The following is a 21,961-nucleotide window of genomic DNA, read 5'->3' as shown; positions in this document are numbered from 1 at the left end:
CTATCTTAACACCCACAGAAGACCTTGCAGCTCAACAGGTGAATGACTGAAGTAGTAATCTTGCTGTGGGGTAACTGGATACTGACCACTACTGTTATTGTACAGATTACTCACTACCAAACCATCCTTCAAGATGTGCATTGCTCTGACCATCTTTTACTGCACTGAGCTTTTATCTGCTGATGATGATAAATACCACCAATTGTTATTAGCCATATGCAGAAATTATTCTAAAGTGCCACATACTATTCAGTGATGAGTCACTGTTGCAAAAGTCACTGGAGCAACATTCCATCTGAACATACAGCTTTGTACTTCCAAAGTTGCCTGTTATTTGTTGGTTGCAGATGTCTTGACGCCCACATTTCTTTACTATTAAGTCGTGAGTTTCTCCACCTAAAAAAGAACATAGACTTCATTACTTTCCTGCTGGCTTTGAAATAGTGTTATAGATCTGCTTCAGATGTGATTAAGCTGGATGAAGCCACATATATATATATATATATATATATATATATATATATATATATATATATATATATATATATATATATATATATATATATATAATACATGTTACTCTTTATGCATGACATTGAGGTGATTGTATATGGTAGGCTGTTAATGTAATACAACGCATAAGGCAGGATGCAGAAAACCACTTCACACATTACACTAACTTTAAATGACACTTGGTTTATCTTATAAACTCAAGATGATATAAAATATTTCAGCCTATTACAACATGCAGATTAATGTAAATAAAAATCTGTTATGGGTAAAGTCTCAAAGTAGCTGTTTTTGGATTAGAAAGTTATTATTACTATCAAGCTGTGACATTGGGTTCAGAATGCAGCAAGTGACAGTGTGTTATTTTCTAGTTGACATGTTAATTGAGCTAAATAGTATTGTAGGTTATAAAGTTCTTTGTGAAGTTCTGGCCCCTTACTTAGCATCCTCCTCTGACCTGTCTGGTACTGTCCTGATACATATCTCTGAGGGGTAAAAATGTTAAGAGTATGAGATTTTTTTAAACTAAAGTAAATCAAGTTGTGAAGACATGCATACACACCCATAATACATATGCTTTTGCTGTTTAGTATTCTGGTTCATGAAACTGTACTGAATTGCAGCATAAAAAGCTTAGAAAAGGGACAGAAAAACAAATATACTTGCTGGGCTTCTAAGCAAAGTACATGAGACGCAAGCCCATAACAAACACCATAAACAAACCACAGTGGTGGAATCCCAACCTTAACAAGGTATATAACAAAAGGAAAAAAAGTCATGGCTAAAACCCAAAAGAGCTACTCTCATTAAAACAAGAGCTCACTGATTAAACTAAACAAGAAACTAAGAGGATTCATTAAGTCCAACAACGCCAGCTATGAGGCTAGGCTAACCTCTCGGGCTAAGGACAACCATAATGCCTTCTTCAGCTATGTCAGAAACACACCACAATGTGCTTATTTGGTGGTAAATGGCATCACCTTCACTCAGAGCCGGATCATGGTCAAAACTTTTGTTTCAAATGTTATTGCACAAACACTGATATCCATTTACTAAACAAACTACTACAGTCTCATAATGAAAACAGACTTAGCATGAGCAAGATTAAACTTCTCTGTTCTTAAAACTTAGATTCATTGAAACTGCATTGAATCCCACATTCACAGAAAATATTTATTGTTTGTTAACTAGGTATATGCAGTGTTACTAGAACATTTTCTGAGATGAAACAGGCCATTACTACAAACAAGTAATACATTAAAAGTATCACTGAAGTCAAACAACTAATCCATTAACACAGTTAATAAAAAGTACGAATGTTTTACATAAAGATCACAATAACCACAAGTGTAGCTTCTTTCTAATAACAAAAATCTTGTGTCTTCTCATTGTATTTCTATTCAAATCACACTCCTTTATAATGACATGGAGTTACACCCCCTCCCCATTTCTAAGTCCCTGTGTTAATGTCTGAAGATACGAAGTTATCTAGTTAAGGTCCAGAAATAAAGAAAGTGTGTTTTTTTTGTTTTTGTTTGTTTTTTTGCTTTACTAAAAAAAGATTTTCTTCCACAGACCCACTTCAGCTTATTGTTTGGAAACTCCATCCAACCCTTCCTACTGGCATTACCTTCTGGAGTTCTTAGATCTAGCTTTATTCTGGTGTTAATATATATCTTTATATTTCATTTACTCACCTGATCCATGTGATTGCTTACAGTGATGGCATAATATATGTTTTTATAGACATTTCAATAAATGCCCATAACTTTGTCATTTCCTGATATGTTTGCCGATTATTTTCAACATGTTCGTTGACATTTTCCCACCTCATAAACAACATATTATTTCTATCTCTATAAAGTTATTCTCAGTGTTGGTCTTTGAAGTAACTTTTCAGGAAACAAGTCAGTCTTAATGAGCATTTGCATTTAAAACACATGGTTGTTAGTCAAACTGAGCGTTTACATTGAAAATACTGAATACTGGCAAAATGATGATCTTGAATTTGATTTCACAACTGCAGCTTTTAGCTTCTAAAGTTTTCTTCCAGTGCTTTCCATTTGGACATTTCAGTTGAGCTCTTCAGTTATGTAATAGATTTCACTTTTAGCTGTCAACCATCATGTATGTTTCAAACCTCTGTACAGAATTTTCCTACATTGGAAAATCATTCCATCTTTGAACATTTTTGCTACCCATATGGAAGATGCAACTTCATAAAAACACCATTTCAAAGTTCTAGTGTAAAACTAATGAAAACTGGCAGTCTTATGAAACAGCACTTAGTCTGATAAATTCAGACTAAAACTTTTGTCAGTTTTCTACAATTTCTCTCAAAACATATGACTGAATGTGTTGTAGTACCATTTTACTATTCTGCAATCACCTTACATGCTGCTGCATGGTCATTCAACGTGAAGACGTGTCATGAGGCATTGTGAGAAAAGAGACATATGCTAATCAGCCGTGCTCTCACTCCTTGAAACTGCCTCCAGGAAGGCATCTGCACAGCAGAGCAATTCAAGAAAGTGCTCAGCAATGTAGATCAACATGGCCTTCCCAACCATGATGCAGTAGTGAACACGACCAAAAATCCATGCTCAACTACTGAACATAAATGTGGTGGTGGGAGGCCATTAGACACCAAGGCTGAGTTTAGTTTTAAAGTGCCATAATGACACTGGGAGCAAAGCAGGGATGGGGGTGGGTAGATAAACTAGACCAACAGGAATACATCAGTAAAGTGTCTTACTGGCACCAACATTACAATAAGGACCAGAGGTGAGGGATCCACTGGTCAGTAGGGAATGTCTTAAGTGCTGTAATAACACCAAAAGTAATATCAGATTCAGAGGGCAGGGGATCCTCTAGACACCAGGATTCAATTTTAAAGTGCTGTAACAGTACCAACATGACTATGAGGACTAGAGGGGGTGAGGGATACACTAGACCTCAGGGAATACTCTGTAAAGTGCTCTAAGGCACAGTACAGTATAACGAGGATGGGGGAATCACCAGAGACACTCTAAGGGGTCATAACAGCACCAATAGTAGTATGGGGATCAGCTGGAGGGAACCAGTGGACACCAGGGGATAACTCTTTAAAGTACTGTAATAGTACTGACATTGTAATGAGGATTAGGAATGGGGGTATACACTAGGCCACCAGTGCACATTACTGCATGCCATATTGCTACTGAAGCATTACAGGGTTGAGGAATCACAGGAAGGTCGAGACAGGTGGAACAACTGTGGTGTGTGTGTGTGTGTGTGTGTGTGTGTGTGTGTGTGTGTGTGTGTGTGTGTGTGTGTGTGTGTGTGTGTGTGTGTGTGTGCGCAAGTGTACCTGTATAACAGTGTGTTTGCGTATGTATGTGCGAGACAGTGACTGGAGGGGGAATTCTACTGCATATACTAGAGGATCCGCATTCAAGGTCCTCATCCATATAATGCAGAGTTCATCCATAACCCTATTTAAGCATTACCTTGACCAATGAATGGCAAATCAGAAATTCACCTTGGATCTGGTCTCCATGTTTCTGACAGACAGAGTAATGCCCAAACTAACATACCCACCCACATAACCTCTGGAAACTTCCTAACATACCCCTCTAATAAATGCTCATGATACATAGGGACACAATTGGGTTGGACTGCATGGCTAGGCAAAAAAATCTAGTGGTCATTAGCCAAGTGTATAACTATGAACCTATGAGCTGCAGGTTAGTGCCATGCTCTGTAGATCAGCCATGATCTGCACATCGTGGTAGTAATTGCTATTTAAGAAACATGCAGATTAGCCAGTAATGAAGTCTTACTTCATCTCTGCTAGCATGTTCTGAATTGCAAATGGGTATGTCACACCAGAAGCCATGTCTAGCATGAGCTGTATGTCTTGCAATATGAATTTTAATGAATCCCTGTGATTATATTACAATTTTTTTAAATCCAGACCAGAATGCCTTTATTTCAACTAAGGAGGATAATTTCCTCAAGCTTTGGTAAATTAATTACTGCATCCTATATAAAACTGTTGCATGTATATTATTAGAGCTAAATAAAAATGCATTGCATTTTTCTGTAATATTGATAAAGTTGCCAAAGTTCTGATAAAGGTGCCAAAGTTCTAATTCTACTGCATTCTTTAACAACTCTCAGTATCTTGTGAAATTATACTTTTTAACACAGAAGATACTATTGAAAATTATCAAAGTGTTTCAGCTGAGTCACTGTCTCATACTTCTGTATTAATGTGAGAGCTGTTATATAAACATTTACTGCTACTGATTCCTTAACTCATTTCCTCCAGGGCAGCTCTTTTGACTGTGTACCTTTAACTCCCAGTGGGTGTGGCCTGAGCCTTTAAAAATGAAGTTGTCACCTTACAGTTCTAACAAATACTCATTGCAGAGGTCAAATAGCAATACAGTTATGTTTGCCATCATGTATGCTTCAAGACAAAATATTCTGATATCTTGTATGTAGCATGGTTTTGGAATTATTAATGCAAATATGAACAAGCAAGTGGGAGGTGGCAACACTAATGGCTGCACCACCGCGGCCACCCAATGCAATAAATCTAAAAGGGTGAAAAACTCCTTTATTTCCTTGATTTTGCAGGGGCAAGCCCCCCCCCCCCCAAACTTATATATACTGACTCCACAACTGCACCAACTTGAAGAAGGGAGAAACCTCCCTAAAGAAATAAATTGTTGCTGGTGCACAATTAGAAATCTCACTGCAATGATTTCCTTTGGGAAAAAAAGTGTTTGGCTTTACATCATTTGTCTTTTTTTTCTGGAGGCTACTGATGCTAGAACAATTTTACCTCAAGATGAACATGTGTAGGGAAGCTGATAAATATTGATTAAAATGATGTCCCACACACTGGAGCTGGAAGGCAGAAAGGCAGAAAGGCAGAAATGTTAACCACTGGGCCACTGCCACGATGACTGCCACATGTCATGTTTCAAAATGACAGTGTGTATTATATGAATGCATCATCCTTCATTGAGTCATGCACAATCAATTCACATCACTTGAAACTAAGTATGGAAATTCAACCTACCAAATCACCTGAACAGCCTTTATAATGGGTCTTGCAGAAGGGCAGTTACTGTTCCTTCACTTTCTTATGGTCAGTAAATGAGAACTCAATAAACTGTGATTGCTGAGTCTTTCTTCCACCAAAGTTTTAGATTTGTAATGGAAAATAAAACATTATTCAGCCTTAGTAAATATATTCATTGCTTAAAGCTGGAAATGATGGTCATAAAAGAAGACTATAGAGACGTTATCACTGTGAAAAATCACAACATTTCTCAACAGCATTTGTATGCTTCATCTTTGTTTGGGGACTCAATCTGTCAATTTCAACTTCTTCAGCACTCATCCCCCTGCAAAAAAAATTCATTAAATAAATAAATAGAAAAATCAGGAAGCTGTTTTTACAAGAGACAACTCTTCCACATAGCACAGACTTATAAATATCAACTTCACAATCACATACCTGCCAAAAAAAGAGAAACATGTAATAAACCAAAATCAGTATTGGCCTATGAAGACACATTGGCAGTCATTTATTTATGAAATAGTGAGTAGTGATTGTGGGGATTCAATATTAGGGAGAGGAACTTAACCAAATGCAACCCATTGAGCTGTATCCTAATGAGTTATAAGGGAAGGCTGTTTACATGTATTGAATCTATATTACCATGGCAGTTGTTCCATCTATTACTGCAAACTTCCTACAATACAAGCAACTATTTGGTACTGAAAGATATTCTTTTGCTGAAATTTACACCTTATGTTTAATTTATTTTGGCATCAATGAACTACATGTCTCAGTTTTCTTTCTCTACAATGAGTTATTTGAAATTGCATTGGAGTTATAAATAAAGAAATAACCAAAAATCCAGAAAGAAAATGATAACTATAATATGTTTACAACATCTTTGAAGGGCATTTTGTTTTCTTCTGTTTTTTGGCTGGATTACATCTCACTTTCAGACTAATTTATGCCAATCTACTCTTCTAGCTTAACTACCACTGGATCCTTATTGTTAATACTGCTGCTGTGTACTACCACTGGATCCTTATTGTTAATACTGCTGCTGTGTACTACCACTGGATCCTTATTGTTAATACTGCTGCTGTGTACTACCACTGGATCCTTATTGTTAATACTGCTGCTGTGTACTGCCACTGGATCCTTATTGTTAATACTGCTGCTGTGTACTACCACTGGATCCTTATTGTTAATACTGCTGCTGTGTACTACCACTGGATCCTTATTGTTAATACTGCTGCTGTGTTAGTTTTGGGCTGCATATCTTATACCATATTTAGGTCACATAAGAAAGAGATGGTACCTTATTTTTGAAATTGTCTAGCACGTTAGTTATACAGAAGTTACTCGTGCTAGTATAGCTGAGAAGTAATAGGTATAAAACCCGTCATTACAAAAATAGTGCAACACAGTGGGTGAGAGACATTCCCTGAGATTTAGAAAGGCTTATTTTAAAGCGGACACCTTCACTTGGAAGGCTTCCAATATCATGGCAAGCCTTCCTGATTCTGAGACTGGTCTCATCCTGTGGTTCCCCCTCTTGGAGGCCTGGTCACACTGGGACAGATGCGTGCTAATGAGGTAGTCGGGGGGGGGAGTGGCTCATGTTTTTTAGCCATGTGCTCTTCCCCCAGAAATGTCTGCAGGTCCTGATTCAGGGTATTGCACTGCTGAGTTACTTTTTACTCTAGGAGGGAAAAAAGTGAGCACTGTCTTTTGAAAATGTTCTGCCATTCCCTTTAATGGCAGACGTTCCAATACAGATTATTACAATAGAGCTATGGGTGGATTGGTGTGGGTGTGTGGCCGTGTGTGTATGTATATCTTTCTGCATATGCATGTGTGTGGATGTTTGGGTCTGAGTCTATAAGGCATGAACGGTGCTGAATGACTGTGTGTGTGTGTGTGTGTGTGTGTGTGTGTGTGTGTGTGTGTCTATTTGTGTGGGTGTGTGGGTGTGACATCACGTGTGCTGCTGTGTGTTTATTTCCTGAAGTGTGAGTGAGTTTGAAGGGACTTGCTTTTGGATATGTGTGTGTGTGTGTGTGTGTGTGTGTGTGTGTGTGTGTGTGTGTGTGTGTGTGTGTGTGTGTGTGTGTGTGTGTGTGTGTTTGAGAGTGCATGTGTGTTTGTGTGGGTTTGTGTGGGTGTGTGTTTGTGCACTGGTGCACATGGATATCTGAATGCATTTGTGTGTGTGTGTGTGTGTGTGCGTGTGTGTGTGTGTGTGTGTGTGTGTGTGTGTGTGTGTGTGTGTGTGTGTGTGTGTGTGTATGTGGGTGTGCACGTGCATGTGTGTGCGTGTATGTGTTTTTGTGCATGTGTGTGTGTGTGTGTGTGTGTGTGTGTGTGTGTGTGTGTGTGTGAGAGATCTCATGTATTGGAAGCACCTATGCTACTGCAGTGCATGAGCTGATAGAGAAAACAAATGTGAGGTCAGGTCAGAGAGTGCAGTGCAGTGTTCAGCACAGAGACATGGTAATGAACCACTAATGAGGTGTTTCTCTGGGTGGCTTTGCAATCTCTGTGAATCAGAATTTTTCTTCCATAAGCTAAATGAGATCAGATGGTTTAATGGTTAAAGTCTTTGTTCTCCTATGCACAAGGTTCGATCCTGACCTCCGACCAATGCCTGGTTGGAGTTTGCAAGTTCTCCTTGTGTCTCTGTGGGGTTTCTCCCATGTCTAAAAATCATGCTGAATGTTTCCATCTCAAACTCATCAATGAATGGAGCTGTGTGCAGCAGCACAGACTCTACATGGTGCCATATAGGAGGAAGAGCTGTACAGACCAACTGCTTTGGGCATCTGCTGTGGTACACAGTATCCTCAAGATAGGAGAGCAGAGATCACAGACTGTGTGCTGTGACAGGGCTAGCCACTCGACAGTGTAAAATATGGCTCTAGGTGATTTGGTCATTTTGACTAATGTTGCCAAAAATGGGCATGGGTAGTTGCCGATGATAAGTGGGTTGAGGACCCAGCTTACTCTGACCCACGCCAGGGACCCTTGCTAACAGTGGGAGGGGTATATATGCCCCTATTGGCCAGTGTTTGTCTGCCATAAAGCCGAGCAGCCCTAGGTCAATAAGCTACTGGCTGGCCAATGTCTAGTTGCCCAGCCTGGGTTACCTGAGTTTTCTCTGCTGAGCGAAAGCTGGACGTAAAACCAACCAACCTGCCAAACATGAACTGAGAATTGCTACTTTTAATGTAGGTTCACTGACAGGATGCAGCTTGGAAGTGGATGACATAATGATACGGAGGAGGCTGGACATCCTATGTATCCAGGAGATGAGATGGAAGGGCAGTGCAGCAAAGACACTTGGCTTGGGATCCAGACTCTACTACTTAGGTGGGGGACAGGCCAGAAATGGTGTAGGAATTGTGGTGAGAGAGAGGCTTCAGAAGGCAGCGAGAGATCAGAATTAATGACAGACTCATGGCACTCAGACTCCAGTGTAATGATAGGGCAGTATTCATAATCTCAGCAACAGGGTTGTGATAGTGAGGAAAAGAGTGCATTCAGACAGCAGTTGCAGGACCTACTAGATAAAGCAGAACAACATGAATTGGTGTTGATAATGGGTGACTTGAATGCACATATCAGGACAGACAGAACAGGATATGAGGACTGCCTTAGTCCACGTGTATGGGACAACAGGAATAAAGAAGGAGAAGCCATTCTAGACCTCTGTCTGACAAATGGCTTCATAGTAGCCAACACATGGTTCAGAAAGAGAGACAGTCACAAGATCACATGCAACTCAGGTAGACTTACTCCTAGTAAGGAAAAGGCACTGGGGTAGAAGTCATCCCCAGTGAAACAGTTGGCCCACAGCATAAACCATTAGCTGCCACAATCAGCTGCAAGCAGTGGTCAGAGAAGGCTCTAAGATCGACAGAGACCAGACTGAAGACCTGGAAGTTGACTGGAAAGAAAGTATAGCAGTTCAAGGAATTACTCAGGGCTCTAGCACCCCAAAAAGAGAAGGAAATAGGTGGAGTTAAAGAAGAGTGGCAGTGCCTAAAAACAGCATGTGTTAGGACTACAGAAAAGATATGTGGCTGAGCCAGGTATGGAAATAAGATACATAAGGAAAGCTGGTGGTGGAATGCAGAAGTCCAGGAAGTCATCAAAAGAAAGAAAGAGTGCAGGAAGAAGTGGGAGATAGAAAAGACTGACCAGGCTAGGAAGGAGTACTGGTTGGCTAACAAAGAAGCTAAGAAAGAAATTTCAATAGCAAAGAATAGGGCATCAGAGGCACTCTACCAACTTCTGGAAAATGACTCAGTAAGTGGCACAAAGAAAGTATATCAGGTTGCAAGGCAAAGACAGAAAGATAAAGAAGATAGTCAGACACCCTTCATAAGGGATGCCAGCAACAACCTGCTTACCAGTCCACAGGACATCAAAGGCAGATGGAAGGAGTATTTCCAGCAGCTTCTGAATGAAGAAAACCCCACAGAAGCTGTACTGTCCCAGAAACAGCCTACAATGAGAGAAGAAGAGGAGCCCACCCTTGAAGAAGTAAGAACAGCACTAAGGAAGATGAAGTCAGGGAAAGCAGCAGGCTCAGATGAGGCCACAGCAAATATGATAAAGATGCTGGGTGAGATAGGGGAGAAATGGCTCCTGAGGGTACTAATAGCACTGTGGAGAGAAAGGCATATCCCAGATGACTGCATAAGCATACTTGTGCCAGTGTACAGGAACAAAGGGGACATCCACAACTGTGGGCAGTGCAATGGCATCAAACTCCTATCACATTGCATGAAAGTTCTAGAGAGGGTGACTGATAAACAATATGCAGAGTAGTAGAATGTAAGATGGGAGAGGAGCAGTTTGGATTCAGATCAGGATGCAGCACAATTAACCCGATGTTTGCATTGAGACAAATACTTGAGAAAAAGCTATAGATGAGCAGAGAGTCCAACTGGGCATTCCCAGACTTGGAGAAAGCATATGACAAGGTCCCGAGAAAGCTGATCTGGGCAGTACTGCTGTGGTTTGAAGTCCCAGAAGCATTGGTAGAATTAGTGCAGGCTATGTACAAGGACCTAGTGACTCAAGTACGAACGGTGTTTGGCCTCCCAGAGGGATTCCCAGTGGGAGTGGGTGTACACCAAGGTTCATCTCTGAGCCCACTGCTGTTCATACTGGTGATGGACTACATTAGCAAACAGGTTGGAGGGGACAGATCAACAAAACTGCTGTATGGAGATGATGTGGCAGTACAGACAGACTCTGAGCTAGAACTTTAGCAAAGGATAGGAGGATGGAATGCAAATTTAAAGGCATATGGGATGAAACTAAGCACAGATAAGATCGTGGTAATGGCAGTAAATTGGGGAAATCAGAAGAATCTGAGAATAGAGATAGAAGGGAAGATAGTGGAACAGGTAAACAGCTTCAAGTATCTGGGAGGGGTGGTTGAGGAGAAGGGAAGTCTGAATGAAGAGGTCAAAGCTAATGAAGAGGCACTGCAACCAAGTGGCATAGAGTATCAGGTGTAGTCTATGACAGAAGAATGCCAAAGAAGCTGAAAAGTAAGGTGTACAGGACAGTGGTGTGACCAGTACTACTGTATGATACAGAAACCCGGATGGTAAAGGCAGAACAATTGAAGAAGTTAGAGGTGATGGAAATGAAGTACCTGAGAAAGGTGGTAGGATGCACACTGTTGGACAGATGAAGAAATAAGGGCAAAAGAGTGGAAGGCAAAGTACCTCCAATTGCAGAAAAGGTCAAATAGAACAGATTACAGTGGTTTGGGCACATGTGTAGAAAACCAGAGGACAATCTGGTGAGGAAGATTTGGGACAGACAGGAAGAAGGTAAGAGGAAGCGAGGAAGTCCAGCAAAGAGGTGGATGGATTGTGTGAAAGAAGATCTGTGACAGTCAGGCACGAGTGTTGAAGAAGACAGGAGTGTAGCACTGAATCGAGGGAGATGGTTACAGTTAACACGATACCCTGACCCCATGTAGAAAAAAAGAAAAAAATGGGGAAAAGGGGGCTAATGATGATGATGATGAAGCTAAATGATCAACCTGTATTGGCTAATTAGTATGGGCACAGAAGATCTCTCTGAATCCTAGCCATAAAGTATTGTAAATCTTTATGCCTGCACAACAAATAAATTGTTAAAGAAATTAATTAAAACAAAAGGTACTGAAAAAGTAATTAGCAAAATTCTAGATGTCTGTCCCACTGGTTCAGATAACCTCCATCCTTAGCTTATAAAATTCTGTTCAAATTACATATGCCACCCAGATGTTAGTCCCACTGATTCAGATGACCTCCGTCCTTAGTTTATAAAATTCTCTTCAGATTACACATGCCACCCAGATGTCCGTCCCACTAGATCATATGGCCTCCATCCTTAGCTTATAAAATTCTGTTCAGATTGCATACTCCCAGATGTCAGTCCCACTGGTTCAGATGACATCCACACTTTGCTTATAAAATTCTGTTCAGATGATATACACCACACAGATGTCAATCCTACTGGTCCAGATGACCTCCATCCTCAGATTATAAAATTCTGTTAAGATTGCATACGTCAACCAGCTGTCAGTTCCACTAGTTCAGATGACCTCCACCCTAACCTTATAAAATTCTATTCAGATTACATACACCCAGCTGCCAGTCCCAATGGTTCAGATAACATCCACACTTTGCTTATAAACACAGATTACATACACCTCCCAGATGTCAGTCCTACTGGTTTAGATGACCTCCACCGTTTGCTTATAAAATTCTGTTCAGATTACATACACCACCAAGATGTCAGTATCACTGGTTCAGATTACCTCCGCTCTCAGTTTATAAAATTCTGTTCAGATTGCATACTCCCAGATGTCAGTCCCACTGGTTCAGATGACATCCACACTTTGCTTATGAAATTCTGTTCAGATTACATATTCCACCAAGATGTCAGTATCACTGGTTCAGATTACCTCCGCTCTTAGTTTATAAAATTCTGTTCAGATTACATACTCCACTCAAATGTCAGTTCCACCAGTTCAGATGACCTCCACCCTAAGTTTATAAAATTCTGTTCAGATTACATATGCCCAGATGTCAGTCCCATTGGTTCAGATGACCTCTCACCTTTGGTATCTAAAAGTGAATTCAGATTAGATATGATAATTTGTGATGCACATCTTTAACCTCTCCTTATGTAAAATTATTTTACTGCAGTCTAGAAAGATGCACTCATGAAATCACTCCACAAAACTAATAATTAATTTTCCATCTCTAACTTTAGACCAATTACTGTACTTCCTACAAAGGGCGAAATCTTTTCAAAACTAGTCTACAATCAATTTTCATCTTATATCATGCAGAAGGACTTCCTAGGCCCTAATTAACCTGGGTTCTGGACTAATGGTATCTCAAGAACAGCCATCTGGACCTTAACAGATGACATACTTATGGCTATGAATAAAGGCCAGCTAACAGGGGCTGTCTTTATAGACCTTACTAAGCCATTCAACACAGTCAACTGTCATTTACTCAATGGGCCCTGTTATACCAAGGAATCAGCAACTTTTCATCAATGCTCCTTCTAACCCAACCTTCAGTGTTAAAATTTGTACTGCCTACTTATCTAAAGCTCCACATCCCAAATGAGTGCCCCAATACTCCATCTTTCCTCCACTGTTATTCTCTTTGTGTATTAAAAATATACTACAACTTCCAGTCCTAATGTATGCAGATGACATTGGCATCTATAAGTCAGACTCTGGCTGGAGAACTATTGCATTCTTTCTCCAAGAGGTATTATCCCTTTACAATTGTCTCAGCATAAGAAAACTACTCATTAAACCTAATAAAATGAAACTTCCCCAAAATAACCCTAAATATAGTATTGCTTTACTTTCATTTTAATAATACAGCAAGATGTAGTATGTAACTTATGATAACTGCATCCATTTACAGAGGCATCATTTATGGACCAAAGCAACATTTGTAATTCAGCTGAAGTTATTTGAAGCTGCTAAATGGAGCTTCTACCACAGCAAAGTTTACCATTCCTCTGCCTTTTTGAAGCACAACCAGTCAGCGACTAAGTAAGAGAAAGCATAAAGACTAACAAAACCATAACTAGGGTGGGATGAAGTTAGCAGCTAACCCTGGCACAAGTTGTTAGGGGCATGATTGCAAAGCCATAAGGATATCACGGCTTTATGAATGAATGCTGATACTGTGGTCATGGCTAAAGCACAGAAGCACTTTGTGTGTGTGTGTGTGTGTGTGTGTGTGTGTGTGTGTGTGTGTGTGTGTGTGTGTGTGTGTGTGTGTGTGTGTGTGTGTGTGTGTGTGTCTGTGTCTGTGTGTGTGTGGTGTTATAGTAAGCAGCGTGCTACAGTTTCACAACAGAAGAGCTTATGACTTTATTTTTTAACTTAGAGTTGAGGTGGACACTAGTTCAGTGAAGTGCATAGGTTGTCAAATTACTTAAGTACATTTCTGAATTTTAGCCATGTTAAGTGGAGGATAGGATAGAATATAAATGTTGTAAGTTATAACATTTAAAGTTGTGATAGCATTTTAGATTTAGTTCTGAATCTTGGATGGTAGAGTGCAACTGCTATCCTGGGTACAAAAATATGCTGGAAGTCAATATTGCTTGCACTCAAAAGGGGAAACTGGCTATAGCAGTTCACTGTGGTTGTTTAGGTAAGAAAAATAGACTAGTTAATGTTAACTAATATTGATAACACTTGAAAGGAGAAAGAGAGAGAAAAGAATCAATAATATATGCTATATCATCAATTACTGCAATTCTGAGATGGACCAGAATATGTACTTTATGATAGTTTAAAATACCAGTCACATCATAAAAAATGGGAGTGATTACTTTGCCATCATAAGAAGAGCCCTGTAGTGTAATACGTGATACTTTGTTCTAAAAAGTAACTGAAAATTAGTTCAGACTGTAAATCGAATATTGCTATGGAACTGTAGTGCTCTCCTGCATTGGGTTTGAAAGATATAGAGCCTGTGTAGGTTCTATGTGGATGTGTTTCTTTACCAATAAAGTGTAATATTGGTTCACAGGATCACAGGAAGTTACTAGGCTAATGACCATAGGGCCCTTATAAGCCTAGCCAAGTTTTACCCTTACTTCTTTGATCAGCACCTCTCACCCCTGTCCAAGAGGGACATAGGTGGAACCTCTGCAGTGAATTTACAGTTATCCATCTAATCGTAGGCAGACTGCATTTGAAGAGGGTCATTGAGGTGCTCTGCTTCATATAAAGTGGGAGTCTGTTCCAATGGTGTGGTAACCCCTGGGAGACAAATCTGTCCCTCCAGCAGGTTCTATTAATGTCACATACCAGGTTAAAGCCATTACAGCGAGTAACCCATGTACCATTTGACTAATGGATATGCAGCATTTCCAGTAAAGCAGGGTCAAATACTGCCTTATATGTAAGGCAGAGATCACCTCTGAGTGGTCTGCATCAAACAGAATAAAGTGGCAGTAATTTCAGATGATCCTCATAGGACAAATGCTGAAGACCTTGAACTTTCCTTATGAGGAACCTTTGTTGTCTCTCCAACTGCTGCAGGTGCTTGGAAAGGTAAATACCAAAACGGGCTCTGTACACTATTAGCCTGATGAGGAAAGAGTACAGGGAATTAATAACTTCTTTTGTTTCTGGAGGCAATGCCCTTACTTATGAGATGAACAATATAGAATGAAAAACAGCCCTTTTATATTAACAAGCTCACTCTCATTAGACAAAGCAGCCCTTGAAATTAAAGTGACAATGTGGTTTTACAAAACCTCCTAAAAACCTACATATAAAACTATTTAAACACATTAAAACATTGAAATTAAAACTAGGCATGGACAATTTATATAAAAATATAAATGTGTTGTTTAAAGTATTTAAAAATAAAATGAATATCACAAAAAGGATAAAAATTAGTGTTTTTTAAAGTTTAGATGCCCGATACCTAAGTTCGGGCTTAATACTAATGTGATCATTAATCCCTGGAGCTATGGTGGCATTTAATCTAAGTTGCCCATCTCACTTCAGCTCTGAGCAGTTGGTTGCCCAATCACCTCCCCTAATGTCCTTAACAACAACCTCAAGAATACCAAACCGGAAGGAATGGTCCTGATTCATAGAAACATGTTTATACAGGGCATTATTTTCATATTTCCTTGTGACACTGTAAATATGTTCATAGATTCTCCTATTCAGCTTTCTTTCTGTTTTCCCTACATAAAAAACCCACACACTTGGCAAACAGCAAGGTACACCAAACCCGTGGTGGTACAAGAACCTGCACTAAAGTTAACACCAATATTGTAGGGTCCCAGTACAATTGATGGGGTATCTATAATAAATTTACAGTATTCACAAGCCCCACACTTGGTAGTCCCCTCTGTGTTACCTTTTTTTATTTTGGACCTGGTTTTCCAATAAACTTTTCAGGTTTCTATTGACCCTGTATGTAAAAAAGGGCTCATCCCCTATCACTGTCAAAAGTTCAGGGTTCCCTTTGAACATAGTCCAATATATATACATAAGGATGTTTTGGAACCCCCATACAGGTTAATTATTTCAGGTCAGAACAGAATAATATGCCCATTGGGGGTGCTTATTGACCGTACAGTTAGGAAAGCTTTGATTCCTATTGACCATATTCTGGTTGATTCTTGGGATTTTTTGCGGAGGATTAAAAAAGATTATTATAATAAGGATGTTTGTTTCTCCACAATTGATGTAGTCGATTTATTTACTTCCATCCCCCATGACAAGGGACTTGAGTTATTTTATGAAGTTTTGGTAGCGAAAACCAATTTGAGTAACACCTTGATTCATTTCATTATTGAACTTATGGAGGTGATTCTTAAAAATAATTTTTTTAGTTTCGGTGGGGAATTTTTTCGACAAGTTAAAGGGGTGGCAATGGACAACAGTTCTGCACCCTTATTTGCCAACCTTGTTATGTATAGGTGGGAAACTACACTTGTTTTTAGATCTCCCTACAAGGAACACTGGTTGTTATACGTTAGGTTCCTAGATGACCTTTTCATTTTATGGAAAAGGGGTGAAACTCAAGAAAAATGTTTGGATTTTTTGAATGGATTATGTGATTACTTTAAATTCACTGGTGACAGCGGGAATTCCCACATTAATTATTTGGACGTTAAAATAATGAAGAATGTGGGATCCAACTGTTTTGAATCAAGTGTGTACAGAAAATCAGCTTTTTCCAACGATTACCTAGAGTACACAAGTAGCCACCCAACCTTTGTGAAGAGGAATATTGTGAAGGGACAAATGGTTTGGGTCGCTAGAATGTGTTCAAATTTGGATTTGGTTAAATCTGAAATGGATTTATTGACCTGTATGTTTAGGGCTAGGGGTTACTCATTAGACTTTGTTAATAACATCAGGCACCAGGTGATAAGTGAATGGGGTTTTAGATTTAAACCCTTACTTGGTGACAATGAGGTTAATATAACTCAAGTCCAATGTCAAGACAGGGATTTTACACAGATGATGGTGTTAACATATGGGGAAACCTCATCTGGATTTAGAAGTATTATCAAAAACAATTGGACTATGTTCAAAGGGAACCCTGAACTTTTGACAGTGATAGGGGATGAGCCCTTTTTTAGATACATGGTCAATAGAAACCTGAAAAGTTCATTGGAAAACCAGGTCCAAAATAAAAAAATGTAACACAAAGGGGACTACCAAGTGTGGGGCTTGTGAATACTGTAAATCTATTATAGATACCCCATCAATTGTACTGGGACCCTACAATATTGTTGTTAACTTTAGTGCAGGTTCTTGCACCACCACGGGTTTGGTGTACCTTGCTGTTTGCCAAGTGTGTGGGTTTTTTTATGTAGGGAAAACAGAAAGAAAACTGAATAGGAGAATCTATGAACATATTTACAGTGTCACAAGGAAAGATGAAAATAATGCCCTGTGTAAACATGTTTCTATGAATCAGGACCATTCCTTCCGGTTTGGTATTCTTGAGGTTGTTGTTAAGGACATCAGGGGAGGTGATTGGGCAAACCAACTGCTCAGAGCTGAAGTGAGATGGCAACTTAGATTAAATGCCACCGTAGCTCCGGGGATTAATGATCACATTAGTATTAAGCCCGAACTTAGGTATCGGGCATCTAAACTTTAAAAAACACTCATTTTTATCCTTTTTGTGATATTCATTTTATTTTTAAATACTTTAAACAACACATTTATATTTTTATATAAATTGTCCATGCCTAGTTTTAATTTCAATGTTTTAATGTGTTTACATAGTTTTTTTTAGGAGGTTTTGTAAAACCACATTGTCACTTTAATTTCAAGGGCTGCTTTGTCTAATGAGAGTGAGCTTGTTAATATAAAAGGGCTGTTTTTCAAGCTTTAATTGTTCTGATGAAGTCTATTGACGAAAGCGCTTGACCTTTGGAGTACTGTGTGGAATTGTGGTTCGTGACTTTGTACTTTGGATTTTAATAAATTTATATTGTGGTCATAGGATATTGGCTTCAGAGTGGTTTTTGGTTTATTGGTGTCGTTTGCCACTCTCACACCACTTTTTATTCTTTCTGAGCAATATAGAATGCCCTTCTTACCACTGTGGAGACATAGTGATCAAAGGTAAGGTTGCTGTCAAGCTGTGTGCTCAGGTCTCTCACACCAAGTGCGTAGTTAGGTTGTTGTTATTGATGTGGTAGTTGGCAGGAACATCACTCTTAGTGAAAGGGACGATAATACATTTTTTTGCATTGAGTTTAAGGCCATGACTTTGACACCAGTCATTTGTGTGTCTAAGACCCTCTTGCAGGATGCTGACATTATTTGGGGATTCTGTGGCCACTCCCAGTATGCAGTCATCAGCAAACTTTGTCAGCCACAGACCTTTAGTTTTAGCTTGCACTTCTGGGAAATAGATTCCGAACAGTAGAGGTCCCAGGACTGATCCCTGTGGAACACCACTGGTTACAGGTCTGCTATTGGAGGTGGATTCCCTTATTTTGACTATATGGGTTCTATCAATGAGCCAGTTAGTGACCCATCTAATGATATATGGGTTGATACCTAGATGGGTGAGTTTATCAATTATACATGAGTGGGGGACAGTGTCAAAAGCCTTGTCTAAGTCTAGGTAGGCTGTATGCACAGATTTCCCCCTCATAAAGGGCCATGGTGACTGTTGAAGAAGTACACCAGGTTTAACAGGCATGATCTCCTTTTGGCAAATCCAAATTGAGTAGGATCAAGTGTTTGGAGGTTACCAATATCTTTGTTGATAAGGTCCATGGTGATTCTCTTCATGGCCTTGCAGATATGGCTAGTCAGGCTAAAAGGTCTATAGTTCCTGGGGTCAGTGGAAGCACCACCTTTGTGCAAGGGGATAACGGTGGCCTTTATCCATTCAGCTGGGATGAAGCCAGTGCTTAGACTATGACTTAGAAGAGTACTCAATGCCATTGCTAATTCTTATTTGAGACCATGTAGGACGCAGTCTGGATGTTATCAAGTCCCATGGATGCTCTGTTTTTTACCTTAGAGAGGGTGTTCACAGCTTGCTTTTTAGAGATACAAGGTAGAGTTCAGGTGGTAGGGATGTCTCTGGGTAAGTATAATGGGGACATGGGGAGTGAAGTTTTCAAAGAACCTGTCAGCTAACAGGTTTGCAATGTCCACAGGCTCGGTAAATGTGGTATCATTAGCTACCAGTTCGGCACAAATCTGGGACTTTCCTTTTAGGTTACGGATGTAACTAAAGAATGCCTTATGGCTGTCCTTAGTTGAGGAAGCTAATTTGGTTTCATAGTTAGCTTTGGAGGACTTCACAATAACTCTTATTTGCTTGTTTAAGCTGAGGAGGGAGTGTTTCCAGTTTAGGGCTCTCTCCCTCTTACTCTTAAGACAGCAATTTCTTCCTCTTATTGTAAAGCCTGTTACTGGACAGGTTTACTATTCCTTAAGAAACTTGTTTTGTTCCTATCTGGTACAGCCGAGTCAATGCAGTTATACAGGTGTTTGTATAAATCATTGGTGTAGAACTCGGCATAGTTGCCAGTTCCATCTGAAGGGGAGGTGCAGTGAAGCTATTTATACCATCCTGTATCTGCTTTAGACAAGTTTTCTTAGTTTAGTTGGTGCTGGGGGAGGGAGGTCAGGTGTAACAGTAACTTTGAATGAGACTGATTTATTATCAGATCTCACTAGGGAAGACCTCACAATGGGGGTGATACAGTGGTCCCCCATATTGGTAAGCACCAGATCCAGGATGTTGGCACCCCATGTGGGGGTGTCAACCAGGTGGTCCAGGGCACTGGAGTTAATGAAGTTGGGGAACCTTTAGGCAAGTGACTTTGAGCATGAGGAATTTCCCCAGTCAATGGATGGGTAGTTAAAGTCACCCAAAACCATGGTGTTCAAATGTATCTTGATAGACTCAAGGAGATCCAAATAGGCAGGGTGGGTGTCCTGATTCATGGAGGGGGTCCTGTAGCTGGCAATGACTTGAGTAGATGTCCTACCAACAGTTAACTGCACCTGAAGTATCTCCAGGGAATCATGCTGTCTAACCAATCTGGAGGTGTATTTATCTTTAATGAATACTGATACACCGCCTCCTTTAGTTTTCACATCAGTAGTTTGGTTAGGGTGCTCTCCACAGCCTTGAACCAGTGTCTGTGACTCCACAAATGTCTATGTCTTTCAGGGTGAGTACTGCTTCCAGTGAATCCAGCTTCATGTTAAGACTACTAGCATTTAGCAGCAAAACAAACCTTGAGGTTGTTCTTAGATGGAGTTCTTACGTCAGGAATTTTGTCCTTGTGACACTGCCTAAAAGAGGCACTATGGGGGTGGCAAGAACCTTGGCCAGTAGCCAAAATCCCAGGGATAACAGATAAAGACCAACTCTGGCAAAGCATTGAGGTCTGTCAATCATGTCATCCTAGGCTGACAGATACTGTATCCCCTTGGAATGACACCAGAAACTAAGCCAATTATTGAAGTCAATCATTTTCTGTTTGTTTTGAGGCATCATCCTAGGTGAAGGTAAAATGCTGCTTAAGGCTATGGACATAACTAGCCAGAGACACACAGTCCGAGAGCTCAATCATGTCTCTGTCTTCATATAGTCCAGAGAGGTGCATCTCAAGTTGTTCACACTAACATGGACTATGACAGAGTCATAATAGTACCTGTTGCTGAGTGACTTGAGTGCATGTGTAATATGGTGGATTCTAGCACCTGAGAGACAGCTGACAGTGACCTTCTCCTTATCCAGCCTGGTGAGAGGGACATCTGTGTGTCCCATGATGGAATCACCTATGACTAATGTGTTTGGTTTTCTGTTTTGCCTTAAGGGCATGACAGGTGAGACACTGATATGTGAGCTGTTATGTGTATTGTGTTCTGCAGAGGAAGTATTGTGTAGCGCGCTTATGTTTGGGAGGTCTCTGGTGTTTAGGTATGTTTCTGGCAAGGACCTCCGCATAAGTAGGTATATGTGATGTGGGTTTGGGTGGAGTAGGAGGTAGGTGTGCATGCTGATGACCCACTTAATGTTATATGTGCTGACCGGTGTGCAAGAGAGCATGGATTCAAGGTTTTTAATATAGTTGCATCTCTCACATGTTGAGTTTGTATGGTCTAGGAGCAGAGGGTTGTCAGTGAACATGAGGCAGTTACTACTCTGTCTCAGGATGCCCATGTCGACCAAGCTGGCTGGAGAAATTGTGGAAAATTGTACATCCATTGTGTTAGGTAAATTTATACGGTCAGGAAGAGAGGTTGCACTTAGGAATATTCTACCTGACAGTAGAGATGAGCCATGAAAAACCTCTGGAGGACCACAAGTAAAGTGCGAAGGGAAAATTTAACGAGCAAAGCATTTGCTACTATAACCACCAATGGTGACTACCACTATGTGGCAGTGCACAATTGTGTGCTACACACAAGAAAGAGCAGACGTGGGGCTTATATAAAACAAGAAATAACTAAAACTCAAACCAGCAAATAAGCACGCACCACCAAAGGGAGCTTATCTGCCTAGCAAAGGAAGCTTACTTTTGAACTTACTTTTGCGTTGTGTTACCTGCTGAAATCCTTCAAGCACAGTCTGTAGATTCATTTTCAGGATCTGCAGTTTTGACTCATACTTGATTCTGCGATCAGGTACCACTGCCATTAGGTTAAATTTGATATCATAATATGGTTCACCTGCAGTTGCTAGTCTTCCTTTTCACAGAAAGATAAAGCCCTCACTCCAACCCATTCAACATGCCACAGATTAGTGACCAAGCCACTGAAGGAGCAAATGAGGAATGCTGTGAATGAGTGCATGAGGCTGTATTGCATATTCTGGG

At 40.1% G+C, this 21,961-nt stretch overlaps 1 protein-coding gene across 1 annotated transcript in view; it reads right to left on the bottom strand.

Annotated features, from left to right (window-relative positions):
• The window catches only part of LOC122809060 (protein psiQ-like), a 120,997-nt gene that overhangs the window by 48,345 nt on the left and 50,691 nt on the right, over window positions 1–21,961 (bottom strand). The window contains exon 5 of the mRNA XM_044080275.1: window positions 247–396. Coding sequence (XP_043936210.1) covers window positions 247–396 — 150 coding nt within the window. The remainder of the gene's footprint in view (window positions 1–246; window positions 397–21,961) is intronic.

This window comes from Protopterus annectens, chromosome 8.part0, assembly GCF_019279795.1.
Source record: "Protopterus annectens isolate FY-2018-M chromosome 8.part0, PAN1.0, whole genome shotgun sequence".
NCBI lineage: Eukaryota > Metazoa > Chordata > Ceratodontiformes > Protopteridae > Protopterus > Protopterus annectens.
This window is presented reverse-complemented; position numbering and strand designations above follow the sequence as displayed.